This window comes from Sinohyriopsis cumingii, chromosome 17 (assembly GCF_028554795.1).
Source record: "Sinohyriopsis cumingii isolate HCF-2022 chromosome 17, ASM2855479v2, whole genome shotgun sequence".
NCBI classification, from domain to species: domain Eukaryota; kingdom Metazoa; phylum Mollusca; class Bivalvia; order Unionida; family Unionidae; genus Sinohyriopsis; species Sinohyriopsis cumingii.
In genome coordinates, this window is record NC_142977.1 from 98,810,111 (window position 1) to 98,830,821 (window position 20,711).

Here is a 20,711-nt window from a genome sequence, read left to right on the forward strand (position 1 = left end):
ATGACTTTCCAGTCAGTGATTGAGGATGAGATACAGTTACATACTGGACAGAAGGACATGCAGACAGACAGATGGAAGGGGGTTTATTGAATCCATTCGACAATGAAGCGTGCTTTAAATTAAGTTATATATGTATATTTTTATGTCTGTCTATATCAGATAACTATTCCAATTTGGTGAGGTTGTCAAAAAACTGTCTGATCTTTAAATAGCCAGGTTGGATCAATCTACATAAATAAAATATGAACACAATTGAGTTTAAAGAAAAATTGTAAGTCATTTTACCAGTATAGATGGACCAGTGAAATTAATAGCTGGGATTATTTTTCCTCTGACAATACACAATAAATTAAACAGCCTCTGCATCAAACTGGTCACAGTACACTGAACATAATGTAAGAACTTTAAAACACCTCCAGTATAATATAGAGGTCTATGGCAAAATAAATATATTCAGCAGATTGAAATGATTTAACCTTGTTTTTGTTCCCACTACAACCATAATAGCAGTGTAACATTGAAACTAGACAGACTTAACCTTCCAATGCTCAAGGATAGCCCAAAATAACTTCTGTTTTTGTGTTGTATAAAATTAGAACAAACATGAAATAGATTTTTCTTCTAGCCTTGATCCATATTTTTGGAAGAGATGTGTATAATACTATTCTAAACAGACTTGCAAACACAGTTTCTTCATTAGGACCACTAGAATCTAGAACAATTTACCTACAGAGCTTTTCAGTAGACCAGACCATGCAGTTTTGAAATTCTGTCAGCAACCATCTTTGTTCATTTATTTCAATTATCATTTATTCTTTCTATAATTCCACCATCTACACATTCACTAATCAATCTTCTCCAACAAAGGAAAATGAACTCTAATTTGTATTTATGCTTTGAATGATAATTACAATCATTCTGAGTGAATGAAAATATGTATAAAATTGTATTCAGAGCTATACTGGTTGGTTTTAAATATATGACTGAACATTGGGATCTGTAATCTGGGCTACGAGAGTGGTCATGATGGTTATAGTAGTTGTGATGTCCACTAGTCAATTTTGGTCAATCAATGATACCTTGGATTACCATTCACTGTCAAAATAAAGTTTGTTTTGGAATTTGGAAAACAAAATGATGCATTTAAATTATGGAGTCAACACAAGAACAGAATTGATGAAGCTGTCAGATTTGTTTAACCTTCTCTGGCGGTGATGATACTGATTTTCACTAAAAGATAACCATTAATCTTAACTCAGAATTGTATCAACATTTACCCAGCTGCTGCTGCAACATGTATTTTTAATATAAAATGAAATTGTATCCAAATTATCTTAAAACTTCAAAGTCATTTGCAACTGACTAAAACTTACATCATGAATGGTACAGACTATTACTATTGTCACTGGTGAAGAGCTAACCAATATGACAACAACTCGTACCTTTGAAAAATTGTCAATTGCAGAAAAGAAAGTGCCTGAGAAACTCTCACTTACAAAAGAGGTAGAAAGCAAAACTTTGGCAAATATCCAATTTTCCACACTTTTACATTTAATAAAACTATTTTGTCACAAGCAGATAATTTTTAACTACTATATATTTTCCAGTTTCACCCTCCCAGTTATTCCTTAAAACAATATGTTCACTCCTTATGTCTTTTAGTGCACCCTAACTAATAATCTGTTAAAAGGATACAACCTGTTAACCTCCACCTCCCATTCATCTGGATCATCAAAATTCAACAACAGTACTGCAGAGGACATTATATTAAAGGGTTTGAAAGTTTGGTCCTGACAAACTCTGGCATCCTTTGCCACATGAACACAGGACCAATAGTTTTCAGTACTCGGTCAATAACCTATACATGCTGCATTCCTTTACATAAATGCTGCATTTCCTTTCATTCTATTAGTCCCACATGATACACTGGGCCTATAACATCTATCTTGTAGTCACTAGCAAGGTCTATTTCACATTTCCTCATCCAGACTTGATAATATTTACTCTTTGAAGCAAGTTTTGACAAGTAGGAAATAAATATTTGTTTCTTAAAAAATGACCTGGCTGTTTCTGAGTTGTCATATTTTTTACATCTGCCTATCTATTACCAATTTCATTTCTGTGAAGTATCTGGAGTTTGCCTTTATTTATTGTTACCAAACATTGTGGATGACTTGCACTTGAGGTAAGGAAGAACCTTTAATGTGGGCCTCTAGAGTTCAAAGGTCAGTTTCACTATGACTGCAAGAAGAAAATCAATTTACACACAATGACTTGAGTTCTCTATGATCTATAATTATCCAGCTTTGTGGATTGGGTGCACTTAAAAGTAAGGAAGAAATTTCGGGGTAAGAAGGTTATAGGTCATGGCTGCTAACTGAACAACAGAAAATTTCTGTACAGTATCTTGAATCCTCCATCATCTGTATTTACCAGGTTTTGTGGATTGGTTGCACTTAAGATAACGAAGACAATTATTGATAATTGGGTCAAATGATAAAAGGTTAAGGTCACTGATTTAAAGAATAAAGATGGTTTCACGCAGTTAATATTTTTGCATCAAGACCTCATCCATTCAATGTGGAATAGCTTGCACCTAGGTTAAGGAAGAAGGCTATTGATTTTGGGGTCTAAAGATCCTTGGTCAAATCCTCTAACTGAAAGAAGAAAAATGGTTTCTGCACTATAACATATGTCCTAAATCACAGACCTGGGCCAAACTTGTGGATCGCATGCACTTAGGGTTGATAAGAAGCCTGTAAATTTTGGGATGAAAAAGTGAAAAGTCATGGTCACTGACTGAAAGAATATCTACACCAATTTTAGTTGCCTACATCGAGGATCATTCAGCAAGACGCAGGCATATGCATGTAATGTGCTGTTCATAGTACTCTTCTAGATCTTCATATTTCATTTTCCACCTGTCATCTTATCCATATAAGGTGGACATCCAAAAGTGTGATGAATGGCAGTTGACTGGTTATACCCTCTCATTTTTCATGGTGATCCCTGCTCTTAACCTTTAACATTGACAACCAGTCTTAGGTTATGCCACTTCCATTTGTAAATTTAACAACTTTGACTAAAGCGTGTAAAACAATAAATATACAGTAGCACTTAGATATTCACAGTGTTTATTAGTTTCACAGGTCATAGACAAGAAGATGGCATGGCCTGTTATATGTCATCCATTGCCATCTGTCCTTCAGCACACATTTTTTATTGCTATTCCTCCTAATCTACTTTGAGTATTGCACTGAAGGTTTGAACAGTTGTTCATTCCAAAATGTATTTGATCCTAAGTGAAAATGGTGCGACTTGGACAGCTAGTATGAAAATCTCCACTTCAAAAGACTGACATATTGATGTAGGTTTTATGAAAGACTTATAATGATGACTAGTTGGTCCTAAATGAAAAAGAGCAGTCTGACATGCAATGTGGCTGCAATGTCAGCCATCTTGAAAATTATTGTTATTGCTATTCTATCTAAACAGAATGTCATATTAATATCAGTTTGTCTCTTCTTACAATGTCTAGTTGGTTCTAAATGAAATTGGTGCAGATCTGTTATCAAATATGGTCTCCATGGCAGCCATCTTGAAAATCTTTCTAGCTATTCTCCTGAATGATTAGTCATAGCAACATAGGGTTTATACTAATTCTGCTCTCTGGTTGGTCATAATGAAATTATATCCAAGATGGCCACCTTTATGGCCAGCTTGAAAAAGATAAATTTTATCATGGATTCCAGGAAATTCTTTTCAGCTAGTAGAGCAACAGTCTTTTAGAGGGAATCTTTTATTTAAATTACATTTCTTTTTAAATGACATGCATTAATGATTTTATTTCTATTTGTTGACAGTGATGGAAAAGATGGAAAAGATGTGGGAATACACATATTTTCTTCACCTGATTCTGATAGTATGTTGCTGCATTCTGTTAGTATGTTCCTGGAGGAAAAGGGCTGCATTGAAAAAAAAAGTAAAAACAAAAAAGGATCAGTGCAGAGAATCTTTGGAAAAGTTAATGAAACTTTCAGCAACAGGCCACCCAGTAAGTAATATTGTTATTAACAGAGATTGAGAGAGGTAGAAAAACATTACTTAATGCAAGCCAATGTTATAAATGTTAACATTTTTCTACTTGGAAATCAAAAATTATTTAATCTAAAAAAACAAAAAAAAACTGATTCTGCACAAGAAATTGTTAGAATAAATGAGAATGATACATTAGATTAAACTGTATATTAAAAACCATGATGTTTTCAGATAATTTTTTATCTGAACTTTCTTAAGTGCTGTAGAAACCTATGTCTATTTCATCAGCAGTATGGAAAATTTAGATCCGTGTATTGTCTATGTACGATAATGAAAACTGAAATGAAAATATGTCTAATTCATTGCCCCATTTGTAAAGTGAAGAAAAAAATTGGGATCATTTCTTTTGTTTGGTGTTGTTAGACCTCATCATACCATCTGTGACAAATTTGTCTCTAATTTTCGCTTGCATAGAACATGTTTCTTTTCAGGTGACTGATGGGCGATCACAAAGAAGTGAGATTATTGACCTGCCCATGGAAAAGCTACTGGCAAAACTTATTTCTGATGAATATGGTGCGATGGATGTTCTTACAGAATATCAGCAAAAGGTGCAGTACAGCCTTATTTAAAAGTGGGAAAATCCATTACCCCAGCCAACTAAAATGAAATGCTGGCAACCATTTTTCCCAGTGTGAAACTTGATTTGGGCAACTGCTAAGTAGTATTACGAAAATTATAATGTTAAAAACTAGTAGGAAATTTGATATATTTTCCAGCGATGATCATTTGAATAAGGTATTTAATAAATCCTTGGGATAATTACATCAGGATGCCCAAATGATCTCCATGTAATCAATACTTGTGTTGCATAATTGATAAGAGGCCATACTAATACTAATCAACATTTGTCAACTTCTCATTACCTGATTACGTAATCACAGTCATTACCAGTAACTTTTATGGGTGAATCCTTAAAGCAAAACAACTTGCAAATATTAGCCCCAATAAATGGTAGCAGCTTCTTTTATCACTGGCTTCACATATTAAATACTTATATCCATTATTGTTTCATTTTGGTCTCTTGAGGAAATGAGCACTCTGCTGTAGAGCATGTGACACTTGCTTCAGTCATCATGCATTAGTGGAAGGAATATACAAGTTTTACAGAATCTAACCAATGATAGTTGTTGTTGCTAATTATATTGACTTGCGGGGTGGCAGCTACTGTATCAACAAAAATATCACATGGAAACTTGACAGCTACCTGACAGTTCAGACACTAGATTATTGTATCAACAAAAATATCACATGGAAACTTGACAGGTACCTGACAGTTCAGACACTAGATTATTTGCATTGGATTAATGTTAATGTGAATTGTAATTGTGTAAATGCAGATAAACATAAAATATAGATCGTTTCTGGTGAGGGGTTGATCGGTGATGAGATACCATTAAAAAAACTAAGGAAGTTGTTTAATGACAAAAGTTGTGATTGAAAAATAAGAGTGTTGATTGCTTTTAGAGTTCAGTAGCAGGTCAGTTCTTTAGATGGAATATAGTTTAAAGGATAAAGGGAGACCTATTTTTGTATCTTCTGCTAAGAATTTTCTGAGCTACCAGAAAGTAAGTCAACCACACTCATGCACAGACACATGCAAGCAAATTAACTGAAATGCATTGAAAGAAATAAACCATTGATTGTTCCATTGCAACCCTCTCCCTGAACATGAATCTTTCTTATTTATATACATAGTGTGACCCTGCTATAGCATGCTCTAATGTAACACGAATTTGCATGTAACATGATTGTGGTGTGGCTTCAGAAATTTCTTATACCTGCATTTTTTTCATATATGAAGAAATAAATATATTTTATTCAAAGTACAAGAGATAACATGTAAATGGTTTATTATCATTTTGGGGAAGAGATCAAGTATGAATTCGAATGAAAGATGCTTGTTGCATGGTTCCTGATAGTTCATATGCATATATATATTTCTTGTACCTGGAAAAAATATTATTGATTTTTAAAAGTGAAAAAAATAATGTGCGCAAAGTTATTATCGTTTGGGGAAGAGATCACATATGAATTCAGATATAACACTATCTTGGCATATATATATCTCATACATGATACAATTTTTCTTTTTAAAAGTACGAAAAATAACACATCAAAAATGTATTATTATTTTGGGGAAGAGGTCATGTATGAATTTGAACATTAAATGACCATGGCAGGGCTCTTTGAAAATTTATAAAATATTACCAATTTCTTGAAAATAAGCATCCGAAATACACATATCTGGCTTGGCCTTTTGAGAGTGTTGATCTTGTTGAAAGATGTCAGCTCATAAGTGTTAAACTAATTATTACTGATCCATTAACACCAACGCCATTAAGTCTTTATATTTGTCATCAATTCATTCAGTATGCAATTGTAGCTCAAACAATATCCAACATTTGTTTGTTCTTGAAACTGCTTACACAATCCAGTGGTTGATAAAAGATTCTCAGCTGAATTTATAAATCAATCAATTTAAGTACGTTGCTAATCACCAATGCGTTGTTCTCTGAATAAAGCAAATTATTATATATGCAATTTTTTCACATGTGTATTTCTCGTTTAATAAGCACCGAGTTAAAATGGTAACCATGCCAATGAAGCACATATTTTATATTTTGAGGTTTTAGTAACCCCCCTCAATTTGGTTGGGTATATGCATCATTTTTTGCAGCTAACTGACTTGATTGGTTATAGCATAGGTTGGTGCATAACGCTATCAGGTTCTATGCACCCAGAACACCATGTTTTAGTATATATATATATATATATATATATATATATATATATATATATATATAATGCATTACTCCAAGCAACCCACAAACTATATTTGTTGCCTTAGACATTAGTTTGAACCATATTAATCTACGAAACTTTATCAAATGCAATTTAACATATAGGATTTTAAGGTATTCATAGAAAGCATTGTCTCCCAGACAATAAGAAAAAATGTAACAGCATAAATCAGGATGCTAGCACAAGTGGTTTGAAAGAAAAAGTGCAAAGAAGAATTATATAGGTAAGTATATCCATATGCGGAATAGCTTTAATGATAGTATTTGTTACTGGAAATTCTCTCCCCCCCCCCCCAAAAAATAAATGATGCAAAAGTCAATTTGTTATTGACTATTTAAATCTCGTAATTCTCTAAATGATATTCTACACAGACAAGAATATTTGTTATTATATTTTCAGCACATACAGGTTTCCCATGTAACCAGGAAAGTTGGAAAAAGTCAGGAGATCCCCACTGTTAAAAGCCCTTGAATTATACAATGAAAGTTGGGTGGTGGGTAAGAGTGGGAGTTGAGGAATCACCCAGAAACTTTTTGCCACCACATGCTGAAAAAATAGATTAGGTTAGTGGGTCATAACTTATCCAATTGTGAGTTAAATATGTTGAGTTCTGCCCAGAATTTCTGGAGGTTGCGATATGGATCATTTGGGTGCTTGCTGTATACATATTTGTATAGTCAATCCAAGCATTCATTCAGTTAGATTCGTCTGATAGACTGGTTATTCCACAGCTCCATATCAGCATCTTACATCGAAGGGACTAGTTTAATGTCACAATAAACCATCATGTATGTGACACATGATCTCTGAGATATAAAGAGATATTTTATGTAGCTTATCACCAGTTTCCATTTTGATATATAAAGTTTTTGAAAATGTAATTTTCCAAAGATAAAGATTATTATTTAGTAGTTAGTAAAGCGAACACAATGTTAAATATTATTTATAAAAAGATTGGCCACAATGTGCCTTTGCAGTGAATTTTACTACCAAACATTGCTAAATTTGTAGAAATCTACCAACTTATTGGTGTGCAAAAATGACATGCTGCACCATCTGATAACCTTATTTTTGTGGACCAATGAGAGTGCAGTATTCCATTTAGTGCATTTCACTTGTATGTTAAGTTAGTTTGACCATGGTCAATTGTGGCAGTAATAGTGTAAAATGGGTTAATGTTTCTTAAAGATAGATTGGTAAGGCAAATTTAATGTAGGTTTAAAATGTCAAATCTCATAAGGGCCAAACATGCCATGGCAATGGCCATAACAGCAGATATGAACTTACAAATGGTGGGATGAGATACAATGCTCTCAACCTCTGCCTTAATTAAAGACTATCATATAGCCATGCTACACTCACAACCTTAATCATCTAATATCCTTAATGAACAGGTTGATGGAATTCACAAACAGACCACCAAAGATGCCTTCTTTCCCTCCATTGCAGTTTCAGCCACAGTGGAGGAACTGCATAATTGCCAACCATTGCACTTTTGGCATAATCAATATGTTTTTTTCTACCGAACAACGTCGTATGCTCGCCTGTATATGGATTATGCTTTTCCGATGTATTAAATATAAAAAATAAAGCAATGAAAGTTGTGTTTGTAATTTATATTGTCACCTCATTAATTCCATTTAGCATAATAAAATTTAGAATATTGTTAAAAGAAAGACTGTGTAAGAATAGCATAAGAGCTAATTTGTTCATTGTAGAGCTACTTTCCAAGTTTTCTATTTATAGCAACTACATGACCAATGTCCAAGAAAACATGGTTTTCTTTAATTCCAAACTTTGCGTCATAGACTCATTTTATTGATAGTGAATTTTGGTAGTGGACCAGATATTCCGATAAATTAGCCCCTCACCCGTCATAATATTGATTTCGGGTCAGACACTGATAACACCTATTGATTAAAAGCTGCAATTATTTGCAGCCAATTTTGGCTGCACACATCGGTGTACATGTTATACATTTTCCAGTATTTCTTGTGGCTGTGGAGCTACTGTTGGCTGAAGGGTTCTTTTGGTGCCATGTACATAATATTTCCGGAGCAAACCCCGTGTTTGTTGATTTGTAAATTCATATGGAATAGCACAACCATATGTCCTGTTGACATTTTGAATTTTGTGCTATATTTGACTGTTACCACATACTGATACGTGCCTGAAGTGTACACAGGTTTGTTCCGGAATGATTTGAATTCAGCCAAATTGCACTTTTAATGAACAGGTTGATTTATAGGACTATGTACCAGTATGTAAATTAAAGAAAATGGTGCCAGATATTAAGTGAAAATTGGACTTTTACGGGATGATGATGAAAATTCTTAGAGCAGATGGGCCATTTTAAACTTCAAAACATTTCCAATCAGAAATAGGACAATTCAACACCAATTTAGAAATTTATGAATGAGAATATGAGAGTGATGCAATATAGCAATCGGATTGAGGACAATCTGTGGACTTCACATTTATTTGGCAAAAGTTGTAGACTAGTTAATGTGAGTGTTGAACATAAATAATTTTTCCATATGTTTTGTGTTTGTATTCTGGTTCTAATCCACATGGATTTTGCCAAGTATTTTGCCCTGCAGATCCAGGTTATTAGCAAACAAAAATTACATTTTTGATATAGTATTCTTTAATTATGGCATGTAATATGTCAGCTACGATGTTTTAGCCACAAGAAAGTAGGGTTATTAATATTAGTAATGGTAATATTTAGATTACACTTTTTATGCGCAGATTATACTTTTTCGCCACTTATACTAGGAACAATTATGCTTATACATCTCTCGGAGTTGGCATGTATAGATTTGCAATGCAGTCAGTAAAAGATTGCAGGGACATCCTTAGAACATAGGCCACTAGGAAGCAGTCCCACCAAAATTTACAACCATAGCAAACCTTAGTTCATTCGAACTAAAGTAGACAAGAGGCAAAAGGAGAGTGATTGTTTTCTCCGACATTTTTCTCCAAGAGACCCTCCCCTTTCATCTCAAAATTTACATCACTTTCACACACACCTTTATCATCCTGGTAGGGGGAGGAATGCTAAAATTGTGTTTGTTTTGGATTCCCAAGCAACTGTGTTGTTTGCTTATCAGCCAAGTTCCATAGAAAACATACAGAAGACCTATTTTAAAATTCTTCCTCCATGGTCTAGCCTGAGTTTTAATCACACTTGGTATGAATGTTTCTTAAGAAATGCTCTATCAGAGCTGTTTCTTTGTTGTTCTCCAAGCAATATGGTCTATGAAATGGGTTCTTACAAATATTAATGATTAGGTGGAACTAAGAGTATGTCAGCTGCATGTATTGCAGGTTGCAAAATGGGTTCATATTTATGTTAATGAGTAGGTGGAACTAAGTCAGTATGTCAGTTGGTGGAGATTCTCTTTGACTTTTTAAATGGAGATATATATATATAGACACACACACACACATGGTAGGCTGAACTAAGTTGGTGCAGATTCTGTAATCTTATGCAATGGGTTCATATATATGTAATGAGTAGGTGGATCTAAGTGGGTATGTCATTTGCAGATTCTGTTTTGTGAAATTGATTCATATCTATGTTAATGAATAGATGGAATTAAGTGGCTATGTCACTTGTTGCAGAATCTGTTCTCTTGTAAAATGGGTTCATATACTGTGTTATATGTGTTAATGCATAGGTGGGACTAAGAAACTAAGTGGGTATGTCTGCTATTGTAGATTATGTGTTGTGAAATGCGTTCATATATATTTTAATTCATATTAGGTGGAACTAAGTGGGTATGTCAGCGATTGTAGATTCTGTTTTATGAAATGGGTTGATATCTGTTTAAATTTCAGTTGTTGTTGATTATGTGAATTCTCATTAAAAGATAATTAAAAAATTATTACATGCATGCATAATATTGAAGAAATTTAATTTGATAAACTGGCAAGATCTATGCCTAAGAGTGGAAAGCAAAGACAGTACATGCTGGGTATTCTTTTGAATTTATTTTGCTCAAGGATGTTTAATAAAAGTTATGTAATGTATCCTAATTTGAACAAATTTGCATAAGTGATCATAGAACGTTATGTATTTATAATAAATAGAACTCATTAGCCCAGGGACCCCGAGTGGTCTAAAGCACTCTCCGTTACGGATCACTGCATCTCACCTCTGTCTGTGTGGGTTTGAGTCTTGGATTCAGCTAATGTGGGTATGTGAGAAGGCTTGCCAGTAACTTCTCGTGGGTTGGTGGTTCGTTCCAGGGTTTTCCCGGGTTCTTCCTCCACCATTAATACTGGCCGCCTTCTATTTCCTATCGTGTGCTGAAAAATGGCGTTAAACCCTACAATAACAACAACAACTCATTAGCATCATTTTTATGCATCAGGAGGTAGTACTTTACTTCTGAGCTTTGTAGCTTCAAGGTTATTTAAGATTCACCAAAGTGAGTGGTATTACAGAAAAGTAGACAAATATAGCTCTACAATCATGCCATATAATCTGGACTTTCGATTTGCATTACAAAATACAGAGAGAAAAACATACTTTGATAGACCCAATCTTTTACACCAAAATTTTTGCCTGTTATCAGAATCTGATTTTGTTTAGACTTTTTGGCCTGAGATCTAAGGCAGACTGGTCTGAGCTGCATGCAGACAGGTGAAACTTTGCAAAAAAAAGAGGATAAGTTGGGGATTCGGAATAAAAAGTGGCTAGGACATGAAAGAGATGGGTCCAATAGGCAAAAAGACCCATTAAACTAAAAAGAACTCCAACTTTTACCCTTCTGCACATGCATGAGCCAAATAGCCAATGAAAAACAACATTTATAACACAACTAGACATCAGGGTAAATGGAAATCTTTTGGAAAGAGATGCATTTGGATGCATTCAGAAGTAGCCCCAAAAATGCCTTTCCATACTCCCATATCAGGCTAAAATGAAAAAAATCTCCAGGGGTTAATGAGTTAAATTCAAATTTTGAATGCAAAGGTCTGTATTGCTCAGGTATTTAACTTGATTTAATCATAAATTTTATTATATTTGCTCTTTCTTGATTTGATATCATCTGTTTGATATTTCTTTTCAGGCTTATGAAGTGAATAAAGAATTTAATTGTGTTGTGGAACCCATCAAGGAGGCAGAGGTATAGAATTGTTGTATGCTGGAAATTCTCAAATGAGGGATTAAAATTCAACGACAGAATTGGTTTGTATTGGATGCAGTCCATCCATTGTATGTTTGTACAAATCATTCATTGTGTGTTGGATGCAATCCATCCATTGTGTGTTTGTACAAATCATTCATTGTGTGTTGGATGCAATCCATCCATTGTGTGTTTGTACAAATCATCCATTGTGTGTTGGATGCAATCTGTCCATTGGGTGTTTGTACAACTCATCCATTGTGTGTTGGATGCAATCCATCCATTGTTTGTTTGTTCAAATCATTCATTGTGTGTTGGATGCAATCCATCCATTGTGTTTTTGTACAAATCATCCATTGTGTGTTTGTACAAACCATCCATGGTGTTGGTGTAAATCATCCTTTGGGTGTTGATACACCCATTGTTTATTGGTACAGACCATCCATTGTGTGCTACTTCAAGCTATCCATTATGTGTTGGTACAAACCATTTATTGTCTGTATTTTTGGTACAAACCATCCATTTAATTGTATTGTAGAATCCATCCATTGTGTGTTGGCATACACCATCGATTGTGCTTTTGTACAGTCTATCTATTGTGTATTTATACAAGCCACTCACTGTATGTTGGTACAAACCATCCATTCTGTATTTGTGAAAACCATATTTTGTATGTTGGGACAAACCATCCATTTTGTGTTGTTACAAATTATTGATTGTTTGTTTGTACAATCCAGCCATTGTGTTTTAGTACAAACCATTCATGTTATGTTGGTACGAGCCATCCTTTATTTTCTTGTACAATCAATCCATTGCTTCTTAGCAAAAACCAACCATTGTATGTTGGTACAATCCATCTATTGTTTCTTGGTGCAAACCATCCATTGTGTTTTAGTACAAATCATCTGTTATGTTTTAGTACAAACTATCTGGGATGATAACATATTTTTGAAAAGGTTTCATTAATTTCCCTTTTGAATATAAATAGCTCTGATTAACCTGTTATTATAAGTCATTGTATATGATAGCTGATATGGTTTATTGCATAGAAGATAAACGGCAGAACCTAATTGAAACTGTGGCTGTATTGGCGGATAGCCATTGAAATCGTAGCTGTAGTGGCGGATAGCCATCAAATTTAGCAGGACTAGTAGCATGATGTAAATAACAAACAAGTCCATTTACTAAAACATTTGTATGGAAAATTTTGTTATAACAATGAATCAGTTACAGAAAGTTTAAATGAGAAATCTTTGAACACAAAAATAACATTCCCTGTGCTTTAAGGTTTATTTTTTTGCACATCTTTAAGAATTTGTGTTGATTTTTAAAACTTTACTAATAAACAATAAATGGGAGTACTTTTGTTAAGTACATTTTGTTTAATAAAATGGGCTTGTCTTACTACTTTATTTAAATTTATTGTGACAATCATATTTTTGAACTATTTTGATTATTTATAGGATGGAAAACTTCAAATTATGTTTTCAGAAAATTTTTGTATGTATTGAAAGTTTAAAATTTCTCTTCATTATTATATGATCTGCCTGAAAGGTAATATTTTTGATTGGTATTCCTGCCATTGTTATGAGTAACACTTTCCCTTAATATAAGCATGGTGCTTGCTGTGTTGACTGGTTCTCTGCCCTTGTCCTTTATGCATGTGTGCTGCTTATTAAAAGGATCGCAGAAGGGTGCCTTTCAATCAAGTGTCAGTTGGCTGGTATCAAACCATTTTTAATCTCTTGATTTTCAAATGCAACATCTTACCGTATTTTATTGCTATATTTAGCCATCAGTTCATTAAGTGAGTTACTAATAGGGTCGTTGTTGGTTGTAAACAGGAAAACATTTCCCAAAAATTTACAATCTGGCAAAGCAATAAAATAGTTTATTTGAATTGATTGCATTTAATTTCAGTTGAATATTTATTAAAATACAACTCTTAACTATTGATGGTATTTTAACCATCAATTTAGATACATCTAACAATAGCATGCATGAATTTAGCAAATATTTGTATATATTTAAAAAAGCTCTTATAAAATTGTGAGTAGTTAAAAGTTTAAGTAGTTTAATTATCAGTGTAGTTCATCACATGTAAATAAATTAAGTAATACAGAATTTATTGTTTTTGTGGGTTTTTGTTATTTCCACCTTGAGTACCATTGTACATAAAAGGCTAGCATACAGTGGAATGCCTGAATCATGATCATGTCTACGGATATGAATGAAGAATAGTAATAACATGAGCATGTGTACACATATGCTTGAAGAATAGTAATAACATGAGCATGTGTACACATATGCTTGAAGAATAGTAATAACATGAGCATGTGTACACATATGAATGAAGAATAGTAATAACATGAGCATGTGTACACATATGCTTGAAGAATAGTAATAACATGAGCATGTGTACACATATGAATGAAGAATAGTAATAACATGAGCATGTGTACACATAATGACTGTCAGAATAAAAAAGGAATTGCTTGCTTGTCCTTTTTAAAGGAATTTTAAACCCTGTACACACAATATCAAGTTTAATAAGAAGAAGCACAAGAAGTTGTAAAGTGAATCATGTTGTACTAGTAAACGTACTAGTAACAATACTACATGGTTAATTCCCAAAGATATGCATTAACAATACCCTATTTCCCACCACTGATTTTGTGATCTCTAAAACCTGATGTAGCAACAATACTACATAGCTCTCCACCAAACCCATGTAGTAACAATACCCTATTTCTAGGCATTGATTTGTTTTCTTCAAAATCTGATGTAGTAACAATACTACATAGCCTTCCACCAAACCCATGTAGTAACAATACCCTATTTATAGGCATTGATTTGTTTTCTTCAAAATCTGATGTAGTAACAATACTACATAGCTCTCCACCAAACCCATGTAGTAACAATACCCTATTTATAGGCATTGATTTGTTTTCTTCAAATTCTGATGTAGTGACAATACTACATGGCTCTCCACCAAACCCACGTAGTAACAACACCCTATTTCTAGGCATTGATTTTGTGATCTCCAAAGCCTGATGTAGGAACAATACTACATGGCTGTCCACCATACCCATGTAGTAACAATACCCTATTTCTAGTGCACTGGTTTTGTGATTTCCAAACCTGATGTAGTAACAATACTACATAGCCTTCCACCAAACCCATGTAGTAACAATACCCTATTTCTAGGGCACTGGTTTTGTGATTTCCAAGCCTGATGCAGTAACAATACTACACAGCCATCCACCAAACCCATGTAGTAATATTACCCTATTTCTAGGCACTGATTTTGTGATCTCTAAAACCTGACATAGCAACAATACAAGCTCTCCGCCAGACCCATGTAGTAACAATACCCTATTTCTAGGCACTGATTTGTTTTCTTCAAAATCTGATGTAGTAACAATACTACATAGCCTTCCACCAAACCCATGTAGTAACAATACCCTATTTCTAGGGCACTGGTTTTGTGATTTCCAAGCCTGATGTAGTAACAATACTACATAGCCTTCCACCAAACCCATGTAGTAACAGTACCCTATTTCTAGGCACTGATTTTGTGATCCCAAAGCCTGATGTAGTAACAATACTACATAGCTCTCCACCAAACCCATCTAGTAATATTACCCTATTTACATGTGACATTGTAAAGCAGAGTCTGTGATCTCCAAAATACGATGTAGTAACATGCTACATTGTCAATCACCAAATTTGTGTAGTAAGATTACTTTATTTCTAGGTCACATTGTAAAACTGATTGTCTTTATTTCCAAAACTTGATGTAGAGATAATACTACATTGTTCATTTAGTTGTATTACCCTATTTCCATTTAACAGTGTAACACTAACTTATTTGATTTGTAAAACCTGGTGTAGTAAAAATACTACATCGTTATTTCCAAAGCACAAATAGCAACATTACCCTATTTGCACTGTAACAGTATACCATTCATTTGGTTGTTTAAAATATCTGATGTAAGATTACTAGATCTATGCCTCACACTGCCTCCAGAATATAAAAAAATTATGTGTTGTTATTCCTATATGACTTGAACTTTGTGTTTAATATTAGTTGTAAATGCTTATTATATTATTATATTACTCTACTGATTATCAAATGTACTACCCTCCCAAATGGAGACTGCCAATGGTAGTAATAATAGAATCCATCATATGCCTATGTGTAAATTATGAAAATTCCATCCTTGGCTCAGAATTTAAAGTGGTACACAAGGTTGTGCTGAGTGTTTGATGCAGATCTGTAATCCCAAGGGGAAAATTTCTATCCTAGATCAAAGCACAACGATTATTATTTTCTGACACATTTTAATCAAAATGGGAGTCCATGTCAAAAAGGCATACTGTTAATATTGCAGCAACTTTGAAACTTTCATTACCTAATGATAGAGCTTAAAAAGTTAGATTTACACTGAACTATTCAGTGGAAACTTTCAGTGATGTTCCTTTTAGCTTTCAAAGAACACAAACACAGTAGTTAAATGATACACATATGAAGAGGTCACAAAAATAAGTCCACTTTTATTGATAAGATTAATCAAGATGGACAAAAATAATGACATAGTTCTCATTCAACTTTGAGATACAATTGATTTACCCTTCAGAAAAGATACAATAAGAATGTATATTTTATAAACAAAACAACAATTACAACAGCAGCTTTTTCAGCTTAAAATGCTTGTTTTGACTACTGGGAAAATATGTTCAGGTGATGATGCAAATGAAGACATATTTGACATTTTGTGTGCTCCCAGTAAATGTTGTTGTTGTTGTTGTTGTAGAGTTTAACGCCATTTTTCAGCACACGAGAGGATATACATGGTGGCCAGTATTAATGGTGGAGGAAGAACCCGGGAAATCCCCGGAAACAACCACCGACCCTCGAAAAGCTACTGGCAAGCTTTCTCACATACCCACATTGGCTGCCCAGTAAATGTATATATGAATGTGATAATATCACTATATTGCCAAACATACCATATACCTAATTAAATTTAAGGTGATTCCTGAATACATTTACATATCATTTGAAATTTGCTTATACCAAGAGGTGCTAATGTTAAATGTGACTAGTTATAGATTTTATTTTGAAATAATATCTGGATACAAAGAAAGATGTCACCCCTACATCAAGTTTGTCATCCTGAAGATCATGCTAAGCCTTCTTTCCATGATCAATGCATAGATAGATACCTGACAAGTGTGTCACTTTAAATTGAATAATGAACATTTGTTCCAGATAATAAGGGCTGTTCCATTAAAACATATGTGGGACAAAGGGAAGGCACTTTTAAAGTGGGGTACTCACCCATAGATGCTATTTAGAAATTTCTTATAATTTTAATATGAACTCGTTGAAATCAAAGTACCATGGCATATATTTTTTAAAAACTGCCTTCCCTGGGTACCATGTATGTTTAAATGGAACAGCCCTAATGGTTATAATAGCGCAATCATATCTTTGTAAAGAAGCAACCAGTAACAAGTGTGCATATACTGTCTTCACAAAATAGCACAAAATACTTCCTATAGAGATTGTCATAAGTTTAATATTTTAGCATTAAAGATTGAAAAAGTTTGTAAGTTTTGCTCAAAACAGTGGTGTCTTGAAAGAATCAAATCGGTCTCAAAAGGAAAATAAATCACACAGATCGTACAGCAATTTACTTTTGTCATATGATTAATATCAATTTTGCAGTTTTGTGCCACAGTGACAAGATTGTTAGACTTATTTTAAATAATTTTTTATTCTAGTTTCCAGCCACTTCTTGTTAATATTTTTCATTGAAATTATATCTTTGGTGACATGTCCAAACAATTTACATGCTAGATAAGCTGTATATATAATATGTTTGCCTTTTTTATCTAGCTTCATTGACATTTTGCTGTATGCCAATTTCTCTTTTTGCACTTTTGCTATTGGTTCTTTACAAAATATAAAGTGTTTTCATCAGAAAAAATGGCCAGATACAAAAATTTGTGGGTGTATTCAACAAGAGCTAACTCTTGGTCTGTGCTTTCTGATCCTTTTCCTTCCTGCAATCAAAGATAGAAAAAAATTAATTTGTTACTTCTAATCTAAAAACCAACTGCATAAAATCTGTGAAGATGAAATAATTAAGGATATAATCTTGAGAAACATACACTTTAAAGCATATAAATGTTGAATTTTCCGTCACAAATATCCTAAAAACAGAGGCTCATAGACCCACTACATGAATGAGTAAACCTTTGTAAACTTTACATCGGCATAAAGATACATATCATGGGGATAAATGTTAGGCCTTATTGATTTGTATTGTACAATGGAATTTAATAAAGTTAGTCAGAATCATGCTGAAAAATCACTAACATTTATTTGCAAAATTATAAGCAAAATAATGTGTGCATTTGGAATTAAGCTAACAAAGTAGACTCCTCCCTCAATAACTCATGCCCTGATAACTTGCAAACCCGCATATTATTAATTCCAATTAATTAATTCGTAACATGTGATATGTTGTTGAAACCAGTTGGAACGATCTTTCATATTTTGGACATTTTGAAAATAAATGTTATTTAAACAGAATAACGAACAACTTCATTAGAAAAAGCACATTATTAAAAATTAATATCAACATGATTGTAAAATGAGGAATTGGTCAATAAACAGCACAGTTCCATAACACTGCTCCCCCCCCCCCCCAGTTTTCTTGATATCAAAGGGATTTTTTTCTCAATTTTTGGAGTTCCCTTGGTAACTCACATCCTGCTTAAAGTGTGGTCTATGTTTGTGAACCTCATTATGAAGTACTTTTATAATCATTTATCCAATATATATAAAATTATGTCTTTTGTATTCTTCCTACCAGTGTCCAGTATTCATAGTATATATTGAAGAGGTTCTTTTTTACTTAATTCTCCACAAATGCTTCAGATATGAATAAATATATGGTCAAAGTATTTAACATTACCGGACTTGCAACTGTGTATCTTTCATAATGACCAAATGGAGAATATCTTCCAACTCTTATTACCCAGCCTAATGATGTTATTGTCTTTTAGACTAAAGGTCTGTTTGGGTTATTATTGTGGTACTAGTCACAATACATCAAATTCGTATATAAAATACCTTGAAAGAATATTTACTGATATCTATAAGGCCATTCTTAAGCTTAAACTCAATCTGCAACTCAGTTAAAGCCAACACATTTTACATACATAACTGATATAGCTAATCACATCTATTGTATAAATTGAAAACAAAAAGTATGACTTGGAAAATCTCATATAAAATATTCATCCATTTTTAAAAGAAAGTAATTTACTAGTTTAGAATTAACCAGTTTGATGTCATTTTGTTTATTAACCAGTTTGATGTCATTTTGTTTATAGAAATTACATTATATAAGATTAAAAAAGTCAACTGAAAATATAACTATCAAATTAAAAGAAAATATTAAATCAGTTGTCAAATATCATGACATTGAAAACATACCTTTGCATGTTGTCTGACTGCTGTTGCATATATTGGAAGTATCTTCTTTTCTGTCATCAATACATCTTTCAAAACAAAAATATTGTCTTTTATCCCCCACTTATCTTTCTGTGCCATTTGGCTCTGCTGTTTATTGGTGTGATCCCTCTCAGACTTGTATCAAAGAAGGGTCCCCCTATGTCACTTCACTAAGGATGGAGTTTCAGAAATGACCAGGCAAAACGATATCAGTTTGCCTTTTATGAGAAACCCAATTACTGGACTGGAGGACATGAAGGCTATCATATTTCAGATTATCAATGTCAGTTTGTTGGAATCCAATTGACTGTACCTGCTACAAAGAGAAACCTGTTGATATGTGATTATGCAGCTGTTCCCCTGTAGCTGTGCAGGGCCACCTGAATGGGGAGTGTTCAGAATTATATTTTGAAAATAAAAACATTTTAGCACAGTTAAGCAAAAACAATTGGGGAAGACAGATTATATATATATATATATATATATATATATATATATATATATATATATATATATATTTGACCCAATTAGATGTTCAGGACATTATAACTTCATTGTATTTTATACTTTCCACACTTTGTAACACTTTGTACTTGAACATGCTGTCTTACAACAATTCCAAGTACAAGAAATTCACATATTCTGTCTATATCATTATTGGCTATATATGTATTTATGTAAATGTGTTGTAACTGTGCATGGGAAAGACTATATGTATGTATGTATGTATGTATGTGTGCATGTGTGTGTATGTGTGTGTGTGTGGATGGATGGATGGACATGTGTGTGTGTGGATGGATGGATGGATAGATGAATGGAAGAATGGATGGATGGATGGATGTATGTATTTGTGTATGTATGGATGGATGGATGGATGGAAGAATGGATGTATATATGTATGTATTTGTGTGTGTATGTATGTGTGTTTGTGTGTAATTTCACCTAGTAAAACAACCTGTGATGGCTCATTTCATAGGGAATCAGACTCATAATCCTAGCATTCAAGCTTTGACAGTCTGCTCAAGCCAGCATTGGGCTAACCGCTTTAGTGTGTCCTTGGGAAAAGTATTTGGTTATAATGGTGCTGACAAAACCAACAAAAGCAAAACACAAAAAATCTGGCTGTCGGTCAACAATAT

General features: G+C 33.4%; 1 protein-coding gene and 1 long non-coding RNA gene across 5 annotated transcripts in view; one reads left to right on the plus strand and one right to left on the minus strand.

Moving 5' to 3' along the window:
- The window catches only part of LOC149779519 (fatty-acid amide hydrolase 1-like), a 173,301-nt gene that overhangs the window by 27,866 nt on the left and 124,724 nt on the right, over window positions 1-20,711 (plus strand). For 3 of the 4 annotated variants that reach the window (XM_089940235.1, XM_089940234.1, XM_089940233.1), the window contains 3 exons: window positions 3,864-4,054; window positions 4,530-4,649; window positions 11,985-12,041. In XM_089940235.1, the coding sequence (XP_089796361.1) occupies window positions 3,866-4,054; window positions 4,530-4,649; window positions 11,985-12,041 (366 nt within the window). In that variant the 5' untranslated portion in view covers window positions 3,864-3,865. Of the gene's footprint in view, window positions 1-3,863; window positions 4,055-4,529; window positions 4,650-11,984; window positions 12,042-12,080; window positions 12,104-20,711 lie in introns of those variants that run through there. The other variant, XM_089940236.1, reaches the window with a different exon arrangement.
- LOC149779520 (uncharacterized) lies at window positions 16,582-19,849 on the minus strand. Its single transcript, XR_016415410.1, has 2 exons — window positions 19,555-19,849; window positions 16,582-18,113 (listed from the first exon to the last, which is right to left on the minus strand). It is a non-coding gene; the product is annotated as an uncharacterized LOC149779520 (long non-coding RNA).